The sequence below is a fragment of the Nipponia nippon genome, unplaced genomic scaffold (genome assembly GCF_047370975.1).
Source record: "Nipponia nippon isolate SJK-2023a ecotype South Korea unplaced genomic scaffold, ASM4737097v1 scaffold_1, whole genome shotgun sequence".
Lineage (NCBI taxonomy): Eukaryota > Metazoa > Chordata > Aves > Pelecaniformes > Threskiornithidae > Nipponia > Nipponia nippon.
Window position 1 is genome coordinate 72,290,270 of NW_028262290.1, and position 24,415 is coordinate 72,314,684.

Here is a 24,415-nt window from a genome sequence, read left to right on the forward strand (position 1 = left end):
ATGATAAAAATCTGGAAATGTTAGAAATAGTTGATTCAGAAATAACTAATGCTTTGAAATGTGCTTCTTAGGAGAATAATTGTAAGCCTATGTGGTATATGTGACTGAAACAGGCCAAAATAGTCATTAAAAAATAATTACAAGTATTACGAATACAAAAGTATTGCGAAGAAATAATCAGATGTAGAAGTTCTTACAGGTTGAACTACACGTTCATTGTTCTTTTTCAGAGAATGTAGACATTTCTCTGTTGGAGAAGAGAGTCTGTTTGCTGCTGTGTCCTTCGGACTAGTTGTCGCTGTTTAGAAGTCTGAAGTTTTGATACAGTCACTGGAGCCCTGTCCCGCCTTGGGAGGTGTAATATTTGCATCAGTTACACCATCTCAAGGACCTATACTTTGTTCAAGACTATATCACTTTATCTGATTAGCGTCATTACTAGCTTCCATATGTTGGAGCTGTTACCTCTTTGTTCAGCTGTTTCGTTCCTAAGGAGCAATTAATTTCAACAGCAAAACTGCTGAAATCTTGTCGTGGAGTCATCTCTGGAAATCATTTGCATATTTATGTTGCTCCTGAGAGGATCTCACTCTGTCAAGAAACACTTATTGCTACTTCTGCTTATTCATAGCTGGAATATATCTTAGTGCTCTTTGCTTATTTTTATGTTTAATTTGAAACTGAAAAATAATGAGGGTCTTTTTTATTCCTAAAAGAACAGAACCCTTAGAGAGAGTCAAAGAACAGCTTAAGAGGTTTTTTGCAAAAGGACTTCTTTGAGTCATCTCTTTCTTCAGTGTTCTCCTGGTGGTCACTTGAAATTTGGGGGATCATTGTGGGAGAAGAATCAGTCCTTTTTAGGATAATAGCTGTCCTTTGATTGTCACCGATAGCTTCTCTTTTGCAACGGATCTTGCTGGTGTCCGAAGGAAGAAAATGAGTTATTTGGTTTTGAAGCTATGGTGACAGCGGCTGTTAGTTTCAGCTGGGATAAGGCAGCACTACTGTGCAAAGCAGAGTTCCTGCCCTCCAGCCGCGAGTGTGCTGGCTTCTTTCCTGGCGGGAACACAGCTATTTATGCCACTGCTCTATAAATTGGATGGGGAGTAGAGAGCTGAGCTAGTTAGTTAAAACTAACCCAGCAAAAAATAATTATTAGCTGAATTCATTGTAAAAATCGTTGTGGCACATAAAAGAGACTGTGCTGGCAGGTAGACAGAGGAAGGGTGGTCTGGGGCAGAAATGAATGCTTAAGAACAGGGGAATGGGAGGGTGCTTTTTTTGTGGCAGTGCTGAGTTAACCTGATTTGAAATAAATTGTGGAACTGTGCTGTGAAGTTTGGAATGCATCGCATTTGCTTTTAGACCTTGCACCCTCTACTCATAAGATGTAAAGGTTGTATTCTGAAAAGAAATCACATAGCTGGATTTTCTTAAAGCATCGTTTTGAATTAGTCAGCTCTGTATACAGGAAGATTTTTGCAACAAAGATACAGTACAATCCTTGTAATGTCTACTTTGAGAATATGGGAAAATACCAAACATCAGTGGTGTAAAGAAGATGACGAAAGAGTGAAATTGTCTTTTTCTAAGAGTATTTTGGCTTAGGGTGTTCCTGTTATCCAAATTGCATTTTAATTGGATTGTAAACCACTGTATGGCTTGTAAAGTGTTTTGTAAAGTATTTAGGGAAATGCTAATTCTGGCAAACGTTTCCAAAGACAAATGTCACTTTTGTTTAGCTTTTTTACTCCTATGCCCATTTAGCAGTCAGGGTCAATATGCCTTCATTATAAATATAGTATAGTAACCAGTAAATCTCTCTTCTGAACTTATTATATACTTACTCTAATCTTTCTGGAAACTCCAATTCTCATAATTTCAGTCCATATGCTCTTCTTTCCTCCAGTGCTCTGGGAACAGAGAGATCTAGAAAATCAAATTAACTCTGAGGTCAAAAAATGAATGCTCTGAGTTGAAGCTGGAGGTATGTTCTGCATCCTAGGAGTCTTCACTTTGCTGCCTCTTTACTTTGAACTGGGGTTGTTGCAGTGTTAGGTTGAAATTTTTGAAATTTCACTGTGTTGCTAATGGTGAACAGACCTTATCTGCAGGCTCTGTGAAGTGAACCTGAATTCAGGTGGACATACATTTAAGGTAGATTTCAGTAGAAGCGAGGGGGAAGCTGTAGACTTCTTATGGCAAATCAGTAAGAGAGAAAAGAATCCACTAAAACCCACAAAACCCATAAAATGGAAAGGTGGCACTTCCCCTTGTGAAGTCTACAAGTAAATTCCCTAGCTTTTCAGTGAAGCAGAAAGAACTTTAACAAAAAAATATTTAGGCCAGCTGTGCAGAAACATTTGACAATTTGACAGAAGTTTCTTAATTTTTAATCTGAATAATGTGAAGTATGACCCACGTCCTCTGATTTTTTTATTATTTTTTTTTAATTTTACATGCTTTTCAAAGCTTAGTAAAATGGAATATGTGTGTCGAAGTATGCCTTACACCAAATTGCCGTGAAGAGCTCATAAATTACACGTTTGCAGATGACAGCTCTTGCAGGTAAAGTGGTTCATCCAGATACAGTGCCAAAGTGAGACATGAGCAGCAATTGGATTTTCTGATTTCTGAAACATACAATTACTCTTGTATGTAAAAGGAAGCTGTATGTATGCCAATAATGTATTAAGAGATGAAACCAATTTACTGTCAGAATTTCACCAGGAAGGTCTGCATTTTACAGATGGTAATAAATTCATTCAGCATTTGCACTAGCATACCACGTCATCTTTAAGATCGGGTATCACAGATGCAGAGTAGCTGAAGCATACTGTTGATGAAGATTCTGGTTAGTGTTTTCAGCATTATTTTTTTTTTAGCTGCCTTAACCATGAAGTCAAATGGATATGAATTTCTGGAGACTTTAAGATACAATTCTTAGTTTTTCTGACAGAAGTGACAAACTTGAGTCTTCAGATTTCTCCTGGGCCACACTCGCCACAGAGTAGGATGCCTTGTGCTTTTTTCTGACTAGTTGAGGCAGGCACAAAGAAAGGTGCAGGAGAGGAGGAGAATGAAATTAGCTATAGCCTCCTCTCGCTTCTTGCTTGACCACTGGCACCTCATGGCTTCTCAGCACTGTGTGATGCCTTCTCCTTTCAGCTTATTAGTTGTGTGTGCTAGATGCAAGGAGCTAGAGAGATGCTGTACTGCTCTACACTCTTCTAGAGGTATACACTATTTTGCTATTGAAATAAATTACATATCAACTTGCAGAATGACATTAGACCAGGACGTACCTGCTGGTACATGATGAACTTTTCTGTTATTCTGCTAGTGCATCTGTAATGACTAATGGACTTCACAGTGTAAAATTTTCTTACAAGCTGCATGACTACATCAGCAAAAGACATGGCAGAAGTTGAATTTAAATTTGAATGAAATTAATCTTAGGATAAAAATTATGCTTGTCTGAACTGAAATGTGAAAACTGTGTAAATTAGAATGGCAGTTTTGGATGCTTTCTTATGAATGAGAATCAGTTTTGCAGTTGCTCCCTAACATAATTAAATTCACAGCTATTAATTCCGGCTGTTGAAATAATTTTTCTGGTTTGTTGTCTTTCTTTTGGTTACCATAATAAGACTCTCTTTCTTTTGTAGTCTCTGTGGGAAAATCTAAAATGTTTGCTTGTTTAAAAGGGAAGTCTTTCCTATACTTGTAGATGGATATTTTAATTTCAAGTGAAGTTGATACTTCAGATACCTGCCTCAAGCCAGAGGCCTGCCTCGCCTCCTGTATATTGAAATGTGGTTTTGGGGCATACTTACAGAAGTTGCTAAGACCTTGTTAATTTTACTACAGTACAGAAAACATCTTTATGGGGAAAAATAAGGAGATACTTCAAGGACAGTCTTAAAATATTTTTGACAACCGAGATGTATTTGTGCCACAGTTCCTGTTTGATAGGAAAAAGATATACTCGAAGATTTAATTATAGCATGTTGAAATCTGGGTTCTCATAGATGCTATTAAATATTTAGATTTAATGCTTCCTTCTAACAAATTGTTCTGGATGTGTTGGCTTTTTTTTTTCTTTTTGGTTTTGTTTTGGAAGGAGCTGGCAAAGTGCATTAAAAAAGTTGAAAACTTTGTGTCACCAGTGAAGAGTTTCAGAAATCGTGAGATACCTTCTTCATAGTGCAAAGGGATTTCTGTGGGATAGGTCGAAGATTTAAGAGACCAAGAAGGCTGAGGAAGTTGGCTTGACAAAAGCATAAGGAAACAAATGTATCTTTAGTGCAACCAGGAGAAGTGATGAGGTTTTTCTCTTGCACCCTCGTGATCACTGCCCTACAGATAGCACTTCGTCTCTCCAGCTGCCTGGAGACTTCCATCGCCAAAGACCCTGTTGTAATTGTTCATGTTCTAAACTCTTAAGATCCAACCACAGATAACTTGCACATGTGGATTAAAGTGGTATTTAGCCCTCTGTTTTTGTAAGGTATCCTTAAATGAAATGTTGACAGATTATTTTTCCCCCCTTTTTATACGTTGTGTATACTTGATGGTTGACAGAATCAGTTTCAATTAATAAACAGGTTCTTGTTACAAAAATATTATGCTCCTTTGATATCCTCAGAAAGAGCAGACATTAATTAAATGTCACAGAAAATGCAGAAAATGAAGACTCTTGAGTAGCTGAGGTATGAAAACCTCTTGAGTTTTTAATGTGAACTCACATTTAGCATTCTTACTGTGGCTTTGGTTTTTGGGGTCTTCTCTCCTCCTTGCCAATTTTTTTTATACCAGCAGCTTACTTTTCTTGTAACTAAAATACAGGTGAGTATTTCACTCTTCAAAATCTGTAGATTCTGCATAGTTTGGTCTGTGATTTCCCAGTTTAATATTATAGAAGTTTATCTAAACTGCAAAGTATTCATGCTCTTTTCACTGAGGCCACCACATATTTGTAAATACGCCTTCCTCTTCTTCACACAGCACATATTTGTCTGTCAAAGGCTGGATTTGTTATTTCAGGTCATTCTTTAAAGCTTGCTTTTTCCATATTTTCCCTTTCCCTCTTTTTGGGGGGAAAATGGCTGCCAACAGGTATTGCTAGTTAATCTGTTAAGAGGATCTCACATTTTGAACAACAGTGTTGATGTGTGAGGTTTATTATGCACTCATAACTTCCAGTGGGTAAATTTTAAATCAGATAATTTTGATTCAGCAGTCATTTGGGAACCTATGCGTGCCTTTAGTTGGGAAAGGAGGGCAGAAATATGCAAACTGCCCATGGAAATAATAATGAAGATAGCGCCCAGAGGTGCAAAAACCATGAGTCTTGGAATTCTTGCTGGTAGTTCAGAAGAGAAGATTGTACCTGGTAGTTTAATAGCAGAGAAGGTTTCTTTTCTGGAAGGCTTTATCGACTCAACAGAGGAAAGAAGCTGTGCTTTCAGAGGCTTTAGTTCCAGAAAGGGCCATTTTCTGTGCAGACTGTGTTCCTCCTCTAAGTGCAATGAAAACCTTTCCACTAATCATCTGGCTCCATGATTTCCATTGCCTGTGTTCCTGTCCTCTCTGCCCTCCTGCCAGAGTTCCCAGAACTGCAAAGACACAAGCAGTGTAACTAAAAGCATGAAACGTAAAACGGGAAGTTAACATCAGCAAGCTTTGCACTTATCTTTGCTAAGAAGGTGTGAGTGCCATCACTTCTGCGATAACGTAACTGTTAGGGCTGTTCTGAGGAGAGGAACTCAAGGATAGTTTGGTTACTTAGATCCAAGCTAAAAGAGTGGGTTCAGGAAACTTCATGCCTTTGTCAAATAAGGGTGAAAAACTGGCATAACACAATGGTGAGATATACCGGTTTTAGAGTATAATTTTTGTGACTGTAGTCCTAAGGCACAGGTTTTCAGTTCAGTTATAGGATACCCCACATGTGTAAGTGCGCTAGTGCTGTAAAAGTGATACAGCACTTAGCTGCTTGTTTGCTGTCTCATGAAGCTGTGGTCACACTTAAGAGAGGAGAACTTTTTGTGCCCAGCATGTTGGACGTAGAGTCAGCAGGATTGAATTAGATTACCAGATTTTCTATTTGGCTTTTAGTAATGTAACCTAGTAAGCAACCTAAAAGCTAGGAAGGAATATAAAGATATCGAGGCTAAAATCCAGTAATGAATATGAGGTGCTCCATTATTTTCATCCAGAAAGCCATGTAAGTATGTAGGAAAGTAAGAGTTTAAGCAGCCTATTTCACTTCACAGACCAGTGGTTTTAATCCGATGAGAATGAGCAGGTATAGAAATGTCAGCAGATGATAAAGAAAATGAATGAACAGGTAGAAGTGGAAAAGGGCAAAGAAAAAGTAGTTCGTACGTAGAATGGTACTGCTTCTCATAGATAAAAAGTTATTTTTGATAGAGGATGTGGTCTGATGCTTAAGCAGTTTCTTTCAAGGAGTTCATCCCTGGAACCCATTGTACAGTACAGAACAGTCTGGGGGTTTTGTGTCTAAATACCTTAAATGACAGATGTGATGGATGCTTATTCTTGTCATAGGGAACAAACGCATAAAGGGTTCAGTGTTACATTTTGAGTTGTGTTACTTGTGGCACTGATGGCTTTGCAATTTTTCAAAGCACCTTGTGTATATCTTTATAAGTTCCCAGAATCCTATTGCCAATAAAATTTATCAGAGTTTCTTTGATTGTTTTAGAGGTGTGTTTGATGCTTCCCTCAAAATGGCTGGGTTCTATGGACTCTACACTTGGCTGACTCACACTATATTTGGGATTAACATAGTCTTCATACCATCTGGTAAGAATTTGAACAATTACAATATATTTATAGATAATATTACATAATTATTTATTGTACAAGATCACTAAGATTAAATGTTGCTGATAAGATTAGTCTTGAAGTTCTTTTTAGAGAGCATTAAAAATGAAGGTGGCAACTATCGGCATTAGAGTTGCATAGGCAACCTTAATATGGTTGATTTGTGCAAGTGTCTTAAGACAGTTTTTAATTACAGGATTGGCTGCTTTTTTATCATAACAACTGAGTCTATTGATGAGCTTAGTATATGGTATGAACTTAATGAGCAGCTATTCAGAATTTTTTTCTTTATTCCCTGTTCAATATGTAACCTCACTTTTATGTTCTGTTTATTGTTCAAACCCCACTATGAAAATACTATGACAAGTTTAATACTTTTGTGATACGCATTGTGTTCCAAAGAACTTCTTAGCATTGACTGATTCTTCAAAGTTTAAATTAAACTACCATAGATCTAATTATTCTATGAAGACAGTACAGCTTTATATAGCTCTTATTTTCAAAATCTTTAGTTCCAGCTGTGAATGTATGTGGCACTGCTGAAAACTTATTCCAGGGGTGTTTCAGGATGGCCATGGGTAGGGTGGAGGGAAGTGCCTGATTGCTATCTGACCTCTGAGCCTTGCCTTTTTCTGTTTTTACAGCACATCCCCTGCCAGCTATTTTACCTCTCCTTTCTGTTTCTTTTGCTGGATGTAATTCTTTCTCACTTCTATTCAGTCCAAGTCTTTCCAGGTTTTAACTTCAATCTGCCTTCCTTGGCTTTTGTTTCTTCAAAGGTGACAGGTACTGATTTTTCAAGATGCAGGAAGATGTGGTATCATGAAAATGCACTATAGAGGCATGCTTCTTATTCTCAGTACTGTTTCCTCACTCTATTACCCGCCTCTGTTTTTCTGTTATTCTTTAATCTTAGTTTTGAAAGTGGCTGAACAGTTTTCACTGAAAAATCTTCTCACCTGTTCCTCTTTTGACTCTCTTCCCCTAAAAATAGTGATGATAGTAGTAATTAAAAAAAAACGTTGTAGCTTCATGTACGAGGGAACAAAAGGGGAAGCTATAAAGCAACAAAACCCGATATAATAGGAAATGGCTGTATTATAAAGAGCAACTAACTTAAAGTCATTGGTTGTCATTAGACCTACTTAGAAGATAATCATTCTTTTTCTTTCAGCTACGTGCAAAGTCTTGAAAGGTTTTGCTTTCTGGTTAATGAGACCAAAAAAGAGAAAAAAACCTTAATTATTTTTTGTGTTGTGTTCATTCCTGTTGCATTAAATTAGAATGACAGCAGTACTGCATCACTTTAGACTACAACGGGTATTTGTATAATCAGAAGGGTGTACGCCTGTGTGTACATGTGTGCATACAGAAATACACAAGTAATGGATTTTATATTTGCCTGGTTTCTCACCGTACTACCTATGTTATTATGGTTGACTACAGGAGATCCAGTACGTTACAGTGAGACTTCTGCTTGTATACTTTCTTGCACACAGTTGCTAATTTGTAGTTACGTAAAAGTTTGAAATGTGCATGATTGGTATAACTTTAAATTTTTCTGACTTGGTACCTCTTTTGGAAGTAACTCCTTATGACTGATAGTTGGTGAAGCTTTTCTGTATGGGGAATAGCGTAATTTTCTTTTTTTCCTAAACCACAGCTATGAAACACCAACAGCCTGATGTGGCATTTCTTCAGTGTCTTATTTACAACAGTTGATAGCAGTGGGACTACCGGTGTGGCATAAGTGTCAGAATTTAACTGTAAATATATTTGTGACATATGTTTCTCTGATCTTTTTCTCACCTCTGCTTCTGCATGCTCTAGCGTTAGCAGCAATCCTTGGAGCAGTGCCGTTTCTGGGGACATACTGGGCAGCCATCCCTGCAGTCCTAGATTTGTGGCTTGTGCAAGGACAGGGATGCAAAGCCATTTTGCTCTTGGTTTTTCACCTCTTGCCAACCTATTTTGTAGATACAGCAATTTATTCAGACATATCAGGGTAAGTACATTGAAGACTTTTTAAAGTTAGTATTGTAAAAATTGTTGACAATCATCAATACCTTTAATGGAACTTACTTTTCTGAAGCATGCAGAACAGTACCTTCAAGCATAGGAATATGTGTAGTGATACCACCTCATAGCAAGAAGTCTTACTGGCCTAAGTGCCTTTACTTTCCCAAGATTCTTTTCTGTGAACTTTGTCACTTCAGAGGTCTTGAACTCATTCTCAAAGTCAGCAAAATCAACTGTTTTGGTTGCTAAAGTAATTCTAAGAATACCTTTGCTATTTATCTAATCATTGACTAAAGACATGTAGCATTTTCCTTTACATCACCTAATGGCAGATGATGCTGCAGAACAAACAAGAAATCCATGAGCTAGTTAGGGACCTGAAAAAAATACTTTAATTTTTTCAGAATGGATTGTGAGAATTTTGAGGATTTTTTTTTAAGCCAGCCTGTGTGTCGTGTCACCATACCCCAATGTAAAAATCTGTCGATTGATCTTTAAATGTGTTGAGACAGATGAAATTGCGAAACTGGAGATAGGCTCCTACTGAGACAGTAGCCAGTGCTGTTTTCCTGTTGTGGGAGGTAGGCACAGATTTCTTGAAAAATCTTGCTAGGTGTTTGGCTGACTCTGTTGACTTGAAGTGTCTGTCTCCTGGTTTCAGCTTTGAGTTTGTACACAGAGAAACAAACTCAAAGCTTTGGAGACAAAGTCAACATCTGTAGTTGTATCTGGAGTGCAACTGAAATGTCCACTGATGTTTTCTGCTGCTGAAATACCTAGTGAATCCCTTTATGCAATTCAGATTAGAAGATAAAGCAGTGCTGTTTAACAGAGCTGGCAAAGAGATGAACTGTCGAGTTTCATATGTGCAAGACATGTTCACAACCCTGTACAAGACAGATATAAAATTGTGCTCCTCTGGTCACTGCTTCAGTCTTGATCACCAGAAACAATCCTAGTAAACTGTTTGAATTCAGACCTTCATGGCCCAGACTTAGTTACATGCTGGTACTAGTCCCTCATTTGTGCTGACTTTTATTACAGTGGAGTTAATGTAGAATAAGGACATTAAGTGTTTCAGTTTTGTGTTAAGTTAAAAATTAATATTTTTGTTCACCAAATATAATTACACTGAACAGAGAACCTAATGATAATATGCACAATATTAATAATAATTTTCATAGACTGTGGCACTAGTTATTTTGCATTAATTAAGGCTAACAGGGGAAGTATAATCCAATTATGTTTTTTTTTTTCCCAATAATAAATCATGGATAGATTTAAGGCTAGTAGCTATTTAACCAGCCAATAATTCTTCTACTTATTAGAATACATTTTTTTACTGTAGGGGATGCAGACTCTGTTTACTGTCCAGAAAATATATGTGGCAGGAATAGATTTTCTGACAATGGAGCGAAATTGTATTTTTCCCGTTAAATAGAACAGTAAGCATAATGCTGTCTTGCAGATTAGATTAAATGTATTTGAAATAGCTATAATTAGGTTACGCAGGGTTTTCCAGATGCATTAAATTTATACTGTAGTCCTATTTCATCAGGTGATCCGTTGTTTAATTTGGCAAACTAGCCAGAACATTTAAACTGATGCAAAGCTGGAAAAAAATTACTTGAAGTTTTTAAAGGTTTAGAAATGAATCATGTGTCTACTGTTGGAGAAACTTAAAACTTTAAGGTCAAGTCTGTCCCCTCAAAAAAACAATCTGGCCCTACCAGTAGGTTAAATTCGACCTAGGTAAGACATGATTGAGGTGTGCATGATGTAATAGGTCATGTTTCATGGTCAGACTGCCACTGTGGGAGCTGGGTAGAAGTCAGGACCGTGGTAGAAACCAGGCAGAAACTGCCAGAGCTCTAAACTGACTAGCTGATGTTTTCACTCCACTACACTCAGAATTTAGAGCAACTTCCTGAAAATTGGGTGCTAAGTTTCAACTGTAGCTTTTCTTATATAATTCCATATTACCATCATTATGTTAGCTATAAAGATTAAGCATGATGAGCAGGCTTTGTGTAAATGGTGTTGATCGGATTCGTGTTGTGCATCTGAACTGAAAGATGGAAAACAACAACAGCATAGCTTACTTCGTGCCATAATAGCTCTTATCAAAAGCCCCATGGACCCCAACTTTCCAGTAATTATTAATACGTTCATAAAAATCTGGTTTTGTTTTTCATCTGAAAACATTAAAAGCTAATGATAACAAACACTCAGTCTGAGAGGGTTTTTTTGTAACTAAATGAGAAGGCGACTGTTTATTTAAAGAATATATGCTAACTATTCTTTGAAAGATGCAATGCAAGTTGCTATCATCATGTGAATTAATGTCCTTGCTGAGGAACGCTCATAGTACATGTTGCTAGTTGTGTTAAAATTTAACAATTCTTGACCATAAAGCATGAACATTCTTTGTAATCAATCATCTTTCCATTTTCAAAATGGAAATGGTTTTACCATTGACTCCTTGAGACATTCTTCAGCAGATGTCTATAAAGTAGCTACTCCATTGTGGATATTACCAGTGTTATATGCTATAAAACATTGATCTGTTGTGCAAATATAGCGCAGAATACAGCTTGGAATATTGATGCAGTCATTCAAACAGCAGTTTATAGTATAAATATGGGTATCTATAGCTAGTGGTGTAATTTTCTAAGCTTAATAAAACTTTATGATTAAATCACATTTCATAATTGATAGTATTGTTGTGTTGTTCTTAATTTAATTTTATTCTGCTTGTGCTGTAATTCCAGAGGTGGTCATCCTTACCTGACAGGTCTTGCAGTAGCTGGTGGAGCATATTACCTGGGACTGGAAGGAGCCATCATAGGACCAATTCTACTTTGTATACTTGTGGTTGCTTCCAACATATATAGTGCCATGCTGGTGAGTCCAACAAATTCAGTGCCCACTCCATCACAAGCAGCATGGCCATTACAGATTTACCGGTAAGTTATAAATGTCTTACATGTATGCATTATGTTTTTACATGGATCAGTGTATATACACATAGGTATAGAGAATGTGGTCATGAGTTTTATATATGAGTGTGCATACACACCTACATGCATATTGAAGTATTTGGAGAGGATTCAGCTAGAAAAAAAATTCTAGGAAAAAAAAATTATGGTAAAGTAAAATACTTACTGGAACTTTGTAAACCTGAAATGTTCGTTTAATTCCCTCAGCTTCTTACAGGAGGCTCTTCTAGAAAATTCACTGATAGTACCTTTGTATCCTATAATTTATATGTTGTCATTGTGCTAGGAGATGTTTGAACATCCTTTTTGCTTTGTAAAACTGTTATTCATGGATATCTAATAGTCAGTGTTCATTGTCTTTAAGAGGCCTGCCTGCAAAAATTGCATTTTTATGTGTCACCATACAATATTGCAAAATATAAATAAATATACTTGAAATTCAAAAATGAGATAACGTTATATGCCACTATTCTATTACAAATATGATCTTGTTTAATCTCTTTATTGAAGTTACCGAACATGGAATATAGAAATGTATCTTTAAACTGTACAGTTAAGGAATGGGATGAATAAACGCCTAATTGAATACTTAACTAGGGTTGGAAATCATATTGTGAAGTTATTAATGACAGTAGCCATTTTAATGTCTCTACTGTCTTGCTCAATTACATAGGTTAGCTCATTATACATATATCTTAAAGAGGATTCTGTGCTTGTCAGAAATAATCCTTTGCTTCATTCACATGAATTATGTTGTCATCTTTCATATGGGTACTTAGGAGAAAAACCACTAATTGGACCTGTCTGTAGTCTCTAACTTGTAGTATGTTCCAAGACTTCCTGTAGACACTGTAGAGCTTCCCACAGTACACGCACAAATTTGCATGTGTGTTTGTTTCCCGTTTCATTTGTAGAAAACTAGATATCTGTAATTACTCAACAGATTTGAGTCTTACTTTTTTTTTCCTCCCCCCTTGCCCCCCAGGTCATCTAGAGAGAGTCCTGAGGAGATGAAAATGTCTGCAGAGTGATGAAGGTGCTGTGCTGCGCCTATTCAACGTGAGAGAATTGCTGTCTTCTGTCTTGAGTTCACAACAGCCATGGCCTTCTGTCCTTTTCCAGCTGTGCCTAGGGGCAGCTCACAGGGAAGCATAGCTTGGGTTTTTAGGAGAAACCACTTCTCGAACATCTGCTGGCCTTAGATTATTGTGCACTTTGCCTCTTCAAGAGAGAATGTCTACTTCCCATGGCTTTGCATAATAACACACAGTTCAACTGCCTTGTTTGAAGACTTTGAAGACCTTCTGCCTTCCTAAAAAGAATGGTTAAGAGGACAGGTATATCCACTGGAGTCATTATCTTATCTGCTGAAATGACTAACTTGGCTGTTATTTATTGGGTTATTTGTGTTATTAAATTGTAATAGCTTTAAAGAAAGCTAATTCCAAAATATTTATTTTCAGTTAATCTGGTGGCAAAAAAAAGGTGTAAACCACTCATTGTTAAGTGAAAGTAGAATATAATTATTTGCTGCTCCTCAAAGTATTTCTTTAGAGGCTTTGACCGTCATCTGTAACTTACAATAACACCTATATGTTATCCTCTTATACACACTACAATTTAATGTTGTTGGAGACTGGTATTTCTAATATCTTCCTAAAATTAGTAGGCATGCAATTGTTAAACGTGGGCTTTCCTCATATTGGAATAGGAGGACTTGTTTACGTAGTTTAAATCTTGCCCTCACGTGCAGTGAAATCTGATAGTATTTTGCTGTTTACCCACCATCCCAGTGGAGTCATCTTGTCAACCAAATTTAATCAAAGGCCTTAAGTGTTTTCAGGCAGAGGTAATGTACGATTGTAACGTCTGCTTCCAGTAATAGGAAGAAGTTGAATGGGGATTGTTTAAGGTTGGTTTTCAAATGCTGTGGCTAGTTCAGTTAACTTTTCAAACAAATTTAAGTTTATTTCCAAAGAGGAAAGGGAGAGATCCGTTTTAGTTTGTTTTTTTCCCCCTGTAAGCCTCTGGCCAAATATCTTAATAACATATAAGATATATCTTATATATTAAGAGATATCTTAATAATAAATTGTTCTTAAGGTTTCTGAAATGGTGTGTTGCCTAGGTCACAGTATCAAACTACTCTAGTGCTTTTCTTCCCTACGTAATTTTGTTTAAATTGCAGTTTTGTTGACAATTAAGGCCTTTTGTATTGATTGTTGAAATATTTTCACACAATGGATCTTTATAAATGGATCCTTTTTATAAATAGGAAGTGGGGGGGTTGGTAGAAATTTCATACTTGAACAGCTTTTCCACAAATACAGTGAGGCCCTAGGTACAAAGTAGCAGATGCACATGCTTAACCAAAGAGCCACCTTTCAGTTTCTAGTAACTTCTCTTGAATTTATTTCAGAGTTTCGTTGATAATGAGTTATACAAAATACAGGCACGCCTTGCGTTTATTGTTGATGGTGATGTAACTGTTGGAACAAAAATCTGTTCTTATCTGGGGATAAGGATATTTAAGATTTATGTACAGACAGCTCTCGGTAACTTAGATGTTTGTTTTACTTGAGTTGCAGAAGTGCTGATAGATTTGGAAGGCTCCTATTTTCATGACGTTGCATGTATTTTTACATTGTTTCTAAAACTACATTGCCATAGAAAGTGATTGGAAAGTATTCTGATACTTAGCAAGAAAGTCCTGGTATAGGTTTGCAATAAACAGGTTGCCTATTAAGACGCAACTAGCCTACTCCTTGGATTCTTGAAATTAGCTGCTGCAATTTTACTGGTTAGATTTTATGCTTAAATGGGGGAGGTTCAAGCATGCTGGTTTTGCACTTGCAAACTCGCAGGTATGTGTTTGGAGGACAGACTCAGGCTTAATTCAGTGGTTTGACTCAAGTTCATTGAAATACGGAAATATCCCATTTAAATATTTTAAATTCTGAAAGACCTACACGTCAGTTCCAACTAACTGAATAGGAAGGATGTATTGCTTTAATTAAGTAACTGTCCTGTGTTTCCATTTTCTTGGTTTTGTGGATCACATAACATCTTTAATGAAACACATTTTTGTAATTGTTGCTGGCTGGGGTGGAGGATGACAAAGAACCTGAGGCTGTCCCTAAGTATTCCCCCAACACTCTAACCAGCTTGAATGAGACCACCATGATACTTGGGAAACTTCATTATATTACTTTTTTTTATTCAGAATTTTGCACTGAAATGTTGTGTTCTCATTATAGCTTCTTGTAGACAGCACTTAAAGAAGATTACTAGCAAGAAATACGCATCTTTAATGTATTTCCAGTTTTCCATTGCTCCTCTTTACTCACTGATCAAGACATTTCTATTGTTCACATTTGCTATCCCAGTTATTTCTGAGACAATCTTTCAGATTCCTGTAGTACTCAATATAGTCATTTTAAAGAGTCATTGTAAAGCATTCTTTTATTTGTTTTTAAGTTTTCCTCTTCTCCCTCCCCCTTCATCCGACCTCCTTAGATCAAAGGGTCTCTGCTGTGAAGATTAAAATGGTATTTCAAACACAGTTATCTTCAATAACTGCAAATCAGTAAAATCAGCTGAGGAGATATGTTGCTATTTTGAAATGTTCCTTTGCCAACATGAAATCATTTTGTACAGAGAATTCATATCTGATGTAGTCATGTTAGTTGGCCCTGCTTTTAAATGAGGCTTCGTAATGAGCCTTGCCATGAAGAACGATCCGTGGTGCAGTCTTTCTCAGTAAATGTAGCTTAAGGAGCTCATGCTATGTGCCATGCCTGATTGAGGAACCAGTTGTATGATTCAGAGGTGGTACAGTAACAGTATACTGCCAAAAAGAAACAAAAAAACCCCCTTCCAATAATACCTTCTTAGAATATGAAATATTCACTGAATTTTGCCATGTTTAAGAAAACAACAAAACAAAACACCACCTTATGAAAAAGCATATCTTGATTATTTAAGGTTTGTCTTTAGTGTCTAATTACCAGTAGAAATAGAAAAACTTGTCCTTGCATATTTAACAATCCATATTCTTTTCTGAAAAGACTCAGCCTCTTCGAGAACAGTTTAGTTTAGATCAATCTCTTATTAATGTGAAAATAATCAAACTGGTCATTTTGACTTCTGGTCATTGTAACGTGCCAGTTCCTGGTTATGTTGCCTCATCTGCAAAAGCAAGCAGCAGCTGCGTGGGACAAGCTTATAGATGGCTTGTGGGTGGGGAGGGGAGGGGAAACTCCTCGCACGCCCTTTTCTGTAGTGGCATTAAACTAGTTTTCTTAGGAGAGACCATCTTTTTCGTAACGCTTACAGGCAAGAAGTTGATGGTCTTTAGCTTTACTGTAAACAGTCATTCCACGAGCAGGTATTTACTTGTATTTAGTACATTTAGTATTCCGTTTGAACAAAAACAATTTAGAACTCAGAAGGGAATGCTTGTAGTAAACCAAGACAATGTGGTCTCATGATACTGTAAAATAAACTGTGCTGGTTTTTATCATTCTCTTCTAGCAAATCAGGCTTGTTGCAAATAAGTGTAGTGCCAAAGGGCTGGTAGGAACTGGTTTTTTGCACTAAGTTAGCCCTTCCTCACCTTCCTGTACCTTAGCCGAACATTACTGTGCTGTAGCAGAGCTAGCAGAAATGAGTGTGTGCCGGTTTACAGCCCAGCATGTTAACTTCAGGTCACTGTAAATACTGGCTTAATTGAGTACATGAAGCAACAAACTGCAGTGGGCGAGAATCTGGCACACATTCATTTTGCCAGCCTTACTACAATATGGTGACTTTCAGCGCAGATGCACCGTGACCAGCTGGGAGCAGTAATGACTTATTTTGAAAGACTGCTTTTAAAAAACAAAAAAAATTTAACATTATAGTCATATATACGCTACACATTTTTCAGAAATTAAGTTGATACCCACCTATCTAATAATGGAGACAGCAGTCAGATATTTCCACGTGCAATGGTATGTATTTGCAGCTCATCTAGGGCATGTTTAGGCTTTTCTGATTTCAAGGACTATGTGGCTTCTCTTCAAGACTTTGGGGAGGAAGGTATGTGTATTTTGTCAGTGATTATTGGATTAGGAGATCCATAATCTGCTTATTTAAATAAAATAATAAAAAAACATTGTGTAGGGAAAATTGGATGCTGTCTCCAGTATTATACATTGTGGGTATCAGTGTAACTTCTGAAACAAGTGTATGGCTGCAATGTTAAATATTGTTTTTCAGAAAGCCTGAAAATACAAAACTGGATAAAATTGTTCCCCAGTAAAAGCAGCAGCAGAATTGCTACGTTGCTAATCCCTAGCACTGGTGACAGAATACTGCAAAGAGTGCTGCCTTTCCCACAAACCTGATATGCTAAGGATGGGCAAATACCATTATTCTGCTGAGACTCTGTGGCTTTGCATCAGTGGTAGAAGGTGCTCCTGCAATTACCTTTATTCAAACATTGTGTTCATATTATATTGGCTTAAGTTCGTCACTGCAGATAGTACCACCTTTGTGGATGGTAACTCTGGAAACAGCTACAGCTTGCTTCGGAAGGTGCTGAAAGCTATTGGGATTGGAGTTAGTATTCATTATATTTAATAATGGAGATAGCATTCTTCTAGAGATGCAGTTGCTTGCCTTGAAGTTTGCAATTTTACAAGAGAAAGTTAGTTTCCCAATTAAATGATCGTTACTGAGTGACAGCTGGCATCTCTGAAATCCATGGATGCATCATCTTTATAAACTCTATCTTGGCTTGTATTTCAAAGGGTTTTTTCTTATTATTATTTCTTACGCCTTTTGGTGAAGCATACTTGGCATTCCCCTTCTTATTTCTATTTATACAAAACTAGAATTGCCTAAAACTCTTAACAAATGTTAAGGAGGCTTAATCTTTAACCCAATGCTGTTTATTTGTCACTTTTAGGAAACACCTTAATGGTGAAATTCTCTAAAATTGCTTTTAAGTGATAAAATTGGAAATTTAAAAAAAAAAAAAAACAACAAAAAAACCAAACCAAAACCAACTTGCAATGTGGAAAATGAACTTGGTATTTTGAAACCAGAAAAAATGCCAGAAGTGATGAGCATATTCAGGGATTCTACATTGGGTTTGTAAATGTATATATTGATATGCAGCATTATATAAATATGAGCAGTGTCTGTCCTATTCAGACTTTAACTGAAATTTTGTCCTTTTTTTTTTTTTTAAAGATATCTGAGGACAAAATAGTGCCTGTATATAGTGAAAACAAGCAACATTTTCTAGAATTAATGTTTACTTGATAAACGTCGGGGAAGAGCCAAGCAAATCCTGGTAGGGTGACTAGAACTGTTTTGTGGTAGTTAATATAAAGTTGGGAAAAGCTGTTCTTCCATCTAGTAATCCATTGCTAAGAGTTTACTGTTCCTGGAAGTATTTGCACACATCCACTAAATAGCTGCCAAAATTAATAGGTCATGAAATATGTCTTCAATTCCCCTGTCTCTTAACCTCTTCCACACCTCATCTGGTACCTTGTTTTGAATCTGGTTTAGTACATGAGTGTATTGCTTCATCCTCTTTTGGGATCAATTCCAGGACCTGAAGGGCATGCTTTGAATGTGCATATTGAAATAGTATGTCCAATTCAGGAAGGAATTGCTAATTGGCAAGTAAATGCATCCTTCATGTGCTCTGCATATGGATGGACTTGGACAAACATAATTCATGTTGCATTGAAGTAGAAATTATTCTTTGAATATAGCACTATGTAGCAATACCAAAGCTAGGTTTGAGTTAGGAGCAGGGCATATTTGCTTGCAGCAGGATGCATTTGCAAGCTAATAAAGGCAGTGAGTGCTCTAGCATCCAGGTATGTATCTGAAGAATTTTCAGCATGATGGTTTTAAAGCAAAAATGTTGCTTTCTTTTCCTAGCCTCACTTTTTGCCACTTGACTGTTGTATACAATGATCCAATGAGGACCTAAAGTCAGAGTAACTTTTCATAGTATTGATGTAGATTAAATGTAAGAGGCATCACAAAGCTACAAAGTAGCCACAGAACAAAAGTTCATTAAGCTTAAGAACTGACATCCAGGCCATAAGGTTGGAAAAAACAAAATGCAAATTTTTAGCCTCCTTTCTGCCAGTCTCAGCCCAAAACTGAAGCTTTTTCAAGAAGTATCAGTAAAAAATATTTTTTGTGTTGTTTATAACTTACTCGCTCTGTATATCAATGTTTTCAGTTTCCAGTGTCATCACTGGTATATTCTGCAAGAATACAATTTGTTCAGATTGTTACCTTTAAAAACAAGTTTTCTATGTTTCATTGATGGTTGGAAACCAACTTCTTATACTGATAGTTAGGTGTTTACCTATATACATATATATATATATATGTTAACTAGTGTTTAATGTTTTGGTCGGAAGACTAGGGAAGTTGTTTGTTTTTTTTCTCTTCGGTAAATTTCACCAAACTAAATCCAAAGAAACTTTTTACATCGGGTCCTAAGATTGGCTAGACCCTACTCAAACCTAACAGCAGATCTTTTGCATTACAGAGCGTGGGTTGTTCTAAAGCGTGCATTCCTACCCAGAACCTGTGGGGATTTGGAGCAATAACTTCTATTGTCTGTTCACACAAATTTTGCCTGTAAATGTACATGTGATACATCCTCAGAATGGAACTACGTTCAAAAGTAATGTTACCATAATTGGTTTTGGTACAGTACCTGGTTTTGCATGTATAATATTGAAAATATACCCCTGTGTCCATCTGTGGCAGAACAAAACGTGTGAGTTAAGATTGAGAAGTAGTCGTGTAGACTGCAGAGGTATTTAAACAAAATAATTTTGATTGTATGCATCAGTCCTTTTCCTAATAAAAAGTTTTTTGTAGCAGGTTTAAGAAGCTTTTAACTTAATATTGTATCCACACTGCAGTCCTTTGTAAGCACAGAATGGTTATTATATTTTGAAATAAAATGCTGTTCATGTAAAGAAAACTTGAGTTGGATTTGAATGATGGGATCTTTGGAATGAGCCACAAAGGCGGCGGTTAATCTGGTGAAATAACAGGTTTACTGGAGACGAAGTACAAATATGGCAGTGGATCTGCAGTCCCTGAGCATAACTGCATTTCACTGAGAGAAACTGTACTTTTCTTCTTTCCTACACGTTTTCCGCGGGGCAAGGAAGGACATGTGCCTCAACAGTAACTATGGTTCAGCTGACATTTGGCGACTTGCTACACCGCCTGCAGTAACACAACCACGCGTCCAGGCCCTACAAAAGCTTACGTTCAGCAGCTGTAGGCAATTCAAGTTACTTCCATTATGGCTCACTCTCTGAAATGGAAATGGTTGTTCAGTGTCTAAGCATAATTTTAGATCACTCTATTGACTATAAAGCAAAAGTGATCAAATCCTCCCTGCATGACTGCTCACACCTTTTAAAAAGAGATATGGCTTATGTTCCACTTTTCATCCCTGTCACTGTTCTGTGACCAAACTCATTGCCTTGAAGTAATTCATAGAGAACAATTTTAGCTTGTATCTCTTTAGTTCTCTGAAGGGATCAGACCTTGTTTAGTTTAGTGCATAGAAGGTAGGGGTTTTTAGCAATTGATGCTAGTAACAATTTTTTTGAAAATTGGGGCAAGTCTTCCAAGATGCTCAGAATTCCTTTTAAGTTGGAACCAAGACAAATGCATTTGTAATCAGGCAGCCCAAAGCACATACACTTCTGTGAGAACTCCTTAGCTCTCATTTGGGTTTTTTAGTGGTTTTAATGTGCAGATGCAGTGTTTGTTTTTATTAAGAGAAAATAAATAGTTCTGTTCACCACCCATAGCAGATAAAGCTTTATAATGATGTAGCACCAGTGAAGCAGCCTATTTGCTCAGTCTCAACTGTTCCTTCCACGTAGTTAGATGTATACATCCAATATAGTTCATTAATATTTTGGGGGTGGGAGGATAGAGAATATGAAAGAGTTATCAGGAAGATACATAGGCAAAAAATGTGGTGAAAGAAATATGTTACTGATGTATGTTGAGCTTGACTAGAGATATAATTTAAAAGATAATTGTTTTATTGTAAGAAGTCATCATCACTTCCAAACTACAAATTTATTCTTTGGAGAATTCAATTGGCTTGTTAATCTAAGCAACGATTTTCTGGTATAGTAATTTATACTGTAGCAGATTTCCTTGAAGATTAATTTCTCTCTCATACTGATGGCCTTTTTTTAAAAAAAAAAAACAACAAACAACTGTCTTTTAACCTCAGAACAGTCAGCTTTGCCTGCTTGGGACCACAGCGTTCTTTACAACGCCTCTGTCGCTTTTGAGGAGGACGTGCACTGACTACATGCAAGCCTCTGAAGGCCTTACACCTTCTCCATTCCCTCCTCAGTTCTGCTTGTTGCAATTTGTTTAGCATTAAAAATTAATTGCTGGGGTAAAATCCCCTCCATCAGATGGTTTCATCTGTTAGCATTTAATTAAAATATGAGCAGAAATCTGTGGCAAGTAGCTGGTTGCTACTTGCAAGATAAATGTGTTGGTTTTTTGGGACTGGTGAGAACTAAAACTGGAAGAGCAGCCTTTACCATACATTGCATTTTTTTCATCCATTCTGAAATAATTTTTGTTGTATGTGTTATAAATTGGAACAAAATTTTATCTTAGGTTGGTTTTTAATCTATTTTTCAAAATATTTCAAGCTGAGCGTGACACGTGACTTTCCTTTCCCTGTTCAGTGAGGCCAGAGCGAACGACTGCTGTACTAAACGCCACGTCTGCCTATATCAAAATGCACTATCTTGTGTGTCCACGTGTAGAGAACTGCTAGTGCAAAACAAGATGTCTCAAACGGCCTGGGTGCTAAAACGGGAATGCAGAGCGGCGGTCAGTAGCACCCAGGACCGGAGGGTGCCCTGGCGTGAGGGGCAGGGAGGGAGGGAGGGAGGCCTGTGGAGACAGGGCGGCCTGGCCTCGGCCCCATCCCCGCGGGCTGTGAAGCCTTACACCGCCCGCCTCCCACACACACCTACTGCCTGGGTATCGCTCCTCTTGGTCTGACTGGTCGCCCCTCTTAATTCGACTGGTATCTCTACCACGCCTGGAACTGGGACGAGAGAAGGTTCCAGAAGTCCAGAGGCTGAAATCTGTAAATAGGGACTCTGGCTCTCTCCCGGGGGCTCTCTCCACCGAATACCCCCGTTGGCAGGTCCAGCGCTCGATCCAGGGCTGGTGATTCTCCTCCTCTTCCCTCTCTCTCTCCCCCCCTCTCTCTTTTTCACTTCTAAGGTAATTAAGTCATCAAAGTTGATAAATTGTAGTTAGGAGTACTGCACGGCCTACCTCAATTTTTCCATAAAGCCACATAGCTTAGCTTCATAGCTGGGGTAGGTATAATCATGAGAGGGTTGGCGAGTATCGAATATTTGTACTCCATCTCTGTCTCTATAAAAGCTTTCTACTGAAGCTGATGTTTGTGTGCGGATCTTGAGTGTTGGCCCACCTTAATCCACACTGAGAGGATTTGCGAATCTTAGTCACTCCTCCCCAGGTGGGACGTGACACCATGGACGTTTATGTGTTGGTACACTCAAGGCAATATGGTTCAGGTACATTTATTTTGAGTAGATCGATGATGGTAAGAGACAGTTTTATGAAGCTTCCGGTCTGGACAATTAGCTGTGAAGATGTTTGCTTTGTAAGGTTGGAGTATCTTTTCCTAGACAGTGAATAGACCCAGCCAATGCCTTCCATTTGAAAAATCAGATTGAAACTTTCACTGAACCCTGGTAAATTTTCCAAAGATTCCTTTCAACTGCTTTTATTCTTACTGCTTCAGAAGACTGTAGTGATACACTTAAGTTTTGCTTTTTAATTAAACAGCACTGAAAAGTAATAGTTGGTAGGATTTTTTTTTTTAAAATCTTGTGAACATTGAAGTCCCTTGTTCACAAGGTAATTGCAGTCTTTAGGCTTTACCACTCATAAAAATAGCAATTGGCATTTTGAGAAAAAAATGCCCTAGACATTCAAGTACATCTAGGTGACATAAATCCAAACACACAATGAATGATAACAAGATAGTATGAAGAATGAAAGCAGTTCAGGAAAACACTGAGTTGGTATCTCATGCTGCCATATAAAATTTCATGCTGCAACTGAAATATATAATGTAATCCTAACATACCAAATGTGAAAAGAATTTAGCTTCCATATGAAACATTGTTTATTCTTACCTTTGACTGAAGGATGTTTAAATCCTTTCATATAGCTTTGTATCAAACAATTAATAGCTTTCTTCTGCCATCCCAAATCAGAAACTACTCCATGCTAATTACTTTTCATAAGGATGTTCATGTTTCACATCACAGCAAGTAGTTCCTTTTTTTTTTTTTCTTTACATGTGGTAATCTTTGAAGTTATAGTAATGCTGCCATTATTTGTACTGTGGTGGACCCTGTTGACTTCTTTGAGGATCCAATTCCACTTCCCTGAAGTTCTGCGCATGCACACTTGCAAGCATCTTGGTCAAGTTGGTGGATACAAGATAGTTTAAGGAAGAGACAAGAAATGTATTTAGCAGGTGCGCAACGGTACGAAACAGCTAATTCATGGCTCTGCTCAATTAAAGAGGGGTGTATTTCTGAAAGTCACAACCTGCCACAAGGGTTACTGATTTGGTGGCTGCAGTGGAGTGCATAGCCTCGTGTAGGGCTTAAACTGTCTGTCTGAAGCAAACAACCCCCCCACTGTTCTAGGTCTTCCAGAGCTCTGTCTTGTAATGTGTTGCATAGGTTTCTGCTGCCTTGGAGCAGAGAAAAGCAGAGAAAGAGATAAGATGGGAGCCATGAAGCAAAGGAAGAATATAATTTTTATTTGTTTCCCAAATTTCCTTACTGGTCTCCCAGGCTCCTTATTTTATCTTCTTAATTTGTGCCATATTCCCCAATGCTAAGACTAGAATAAGCTTGAGCATAGGTGTGTAGGATAGGAGCACAGCACCAAAGTGCAGTGGGAAGCTAAGAATACGCACGAGTAGCACTGAGACCAGGCTGTGTATCTGGAAAAGCCTGGAAGCAGCAACAAGTACTGAAAACTGTTTGTGGAGACATTGCCCTCACTGTCACCCCGTCCAAAACCCTGTTCATGACCACGTGCAATAGAGCTGATGGTCCGCCTGGCAGGAATACTGCATCAGTCCCCTCTGCAATGCGCAACCAAAATGAAGCACGCTAGACTCTTCCACTGTTTCTACACAATTCTTTGTGTTGTAGTAATAACTATAAAAAACTCCATCCATTCCCTCAGCTAGTTCTTTCTCCCTTCAGTGTAACTCGGTTTTAAACACTGAAGACATTTGCAATGCATGCAGGTGAAAGCTGCGGTCCAAGTATGTACCAACAGCTGTGTGGGGTGGGTTTTGTTTGTTTTTTTTCCTTGTAGACCTAGAATAGTGCACACACTTGCATTCTTGGTTCACAGGTGGAATCAAATCCTTATGCCTTAGATAACCAAAG

At 37.6% G+C, this 24,415-nt stretch overlaps 1 protein-coding gene across 2 annotated transcripts in view; it reads left to right on the plus strand.

Moving 5' to 3' along the window:
* TMEM245 (transmembrane protein 245) overlaps nt 1-19,875 on the plus strand; it is a 92,482-nt gene extending 72,607 nt beyond the window's left edge. For both annotated transcript variants that reach the window (XM_087759618.1, XM_087759626.1), the window contains 4 exons: nt 6,731-6,831; nt 8,683-8,857; nt 11,643-11,837; nt 12,856-19,875. In XM_087759618.1, coding sequence (XP_087615744.1) covers nt 6,731-6,831; nt 8,683-8,857; nt 11,643-11,837; nt 12,856-12,901 — 517 coding nt within the window. In that variant the 3' untranslated portion in view covers nt 12,902-19,875. The remainder of the gene's footprint in view (nt 1-6,730; nt 6,832-8,682; nt 8,858-11,642; nt 11,838-12,855) is intronic.
* The last annotated feature ends 4,540 nt before the right edge of the window (nt 19,876-24,415 follow it).